This window comes from Pyxicephalus adspersus, chromosome 1 (assembly GCF_032062135.1).
Source record: "Pyxicephalus adspersus chromosome 1, UCB_Pads_2.0, whole genome shotgun sequence".
NCBI lineage: Eukaryota > Metazoa > Chordata > Amphibia > Anura > Pyxicephalidae > Pyxicephalus > Pyxicephalus adspersus.
Window position 1 is genome coordinate 177076556 of NC_092858.1, and position 1066 is coordinate 177077621.

Here is a 1066-nt window from a genome sequence, read left to right on the forward strand (position 1 = left end):
ACTGGGCAGAGGATCCCTTTTAGTTTCCCCGGACCCCTGGTGTTGTCACACGTCTGCTCTCTAGACACGATTGGCCGAGACGATGATGAAGTTTTTGTCAGTCTGTGGTTTCCTGTATATTGAGGTTGAAACGTCTGACAATTCTCTGCCATGCTTCAGACATCACTGAGAAGTGTCACATCATGCCGCCTTTCCACCTCCCGGGGGGGCTTCTGTTGCTCACCATGTTGGGTAAGTGGCCCCTGGGGATATTCAGGGTCAGAGCTGGAACATTTCACACTCAGGGGCCCCCCATGTCTGCAGACTTTGACTTCCAGCTGTTGCATGCATCACCCGAGCCTTCATACTCTGCATCATTGGGGTCACATGACAGGAGCAGGGGGTCTCAGGTGTGGCCCCCGACATCACCAAGGGACCTTGTAATGCTGCACAATCAGGGACTGGAGACATGGAGTGGGCAATGTTCTTGACACTTTCCGGGAGGACGGCTCCATGTTTGTTTAGGCATCACATTGAAATGATCCTTTATTAATCAGTTGTCTCTTCACAGGGGTGTCCTGGGCCCAGCACGAGGTCACCGTTGAGCAGGGGCCACTGTACCGCACCATAGGGACCCACATCACCATCTGGTGCAAGGTGACCGGGGACCAGGGGGCCTCCAGCCAGTTTGAGTTTTCCGTCAGATTTCCATCCGCACCAGACAGAGACATAAACATTGTGAGCACCGGTGACCCCAACTTCTCATACGCCAAATTCTCTAAACGTGTCCAGTATGGGGACATCTACGTGGAGCGCGTGTCCGGGGACCACACCGTCCTACACATCGGCCATCTGCAGGAGCAGGACACGGGGGAGTACGAATGTTACACCCCCAATACCGGCACCAACTTCTATGGTACCTACAGTGCCAAGACCAACCTGACAGGTGAGGATACCCATACAACCCACTCCATGGGGCCATGGGGGATGTCTAGGGGCCATGGGGGTTTTCTAGGGGCCCAGGGGATGTCTAGGGGCACAGAGGATGTCTAGGGGCCCAGGGAATGTTTAGGGGCCCAGGGGATGT

At 55.1% G+C, this 1066-nt stretch overlaps 1 protein-coding gene across 1 annotated transcript; it reads left to right on the forward strand.

The window, feature by feature from the left end:
• Window positions 1–163: 163 nt before the first annotated feature.
• Window positions 164–1032, forward strand: LOC140339144 (immunoglobulin superfamily member 3-like). Its single transcript, XM_072423740.1, has 2 exons — window positions 164–231; window positions 551–1032. The coding sequence occupies exons 1-2, from the start codon at window positions 183–185 to the stop codon at window positions 1030–1032; spliced, it is 531 nt and encodes a 176-aa protein (XP_072279841.1). The 5' UTR covers window positions 164–182.
• The last annotated feature ends 34 nt before the right edge of the window (window positions 1033–1066 follow it).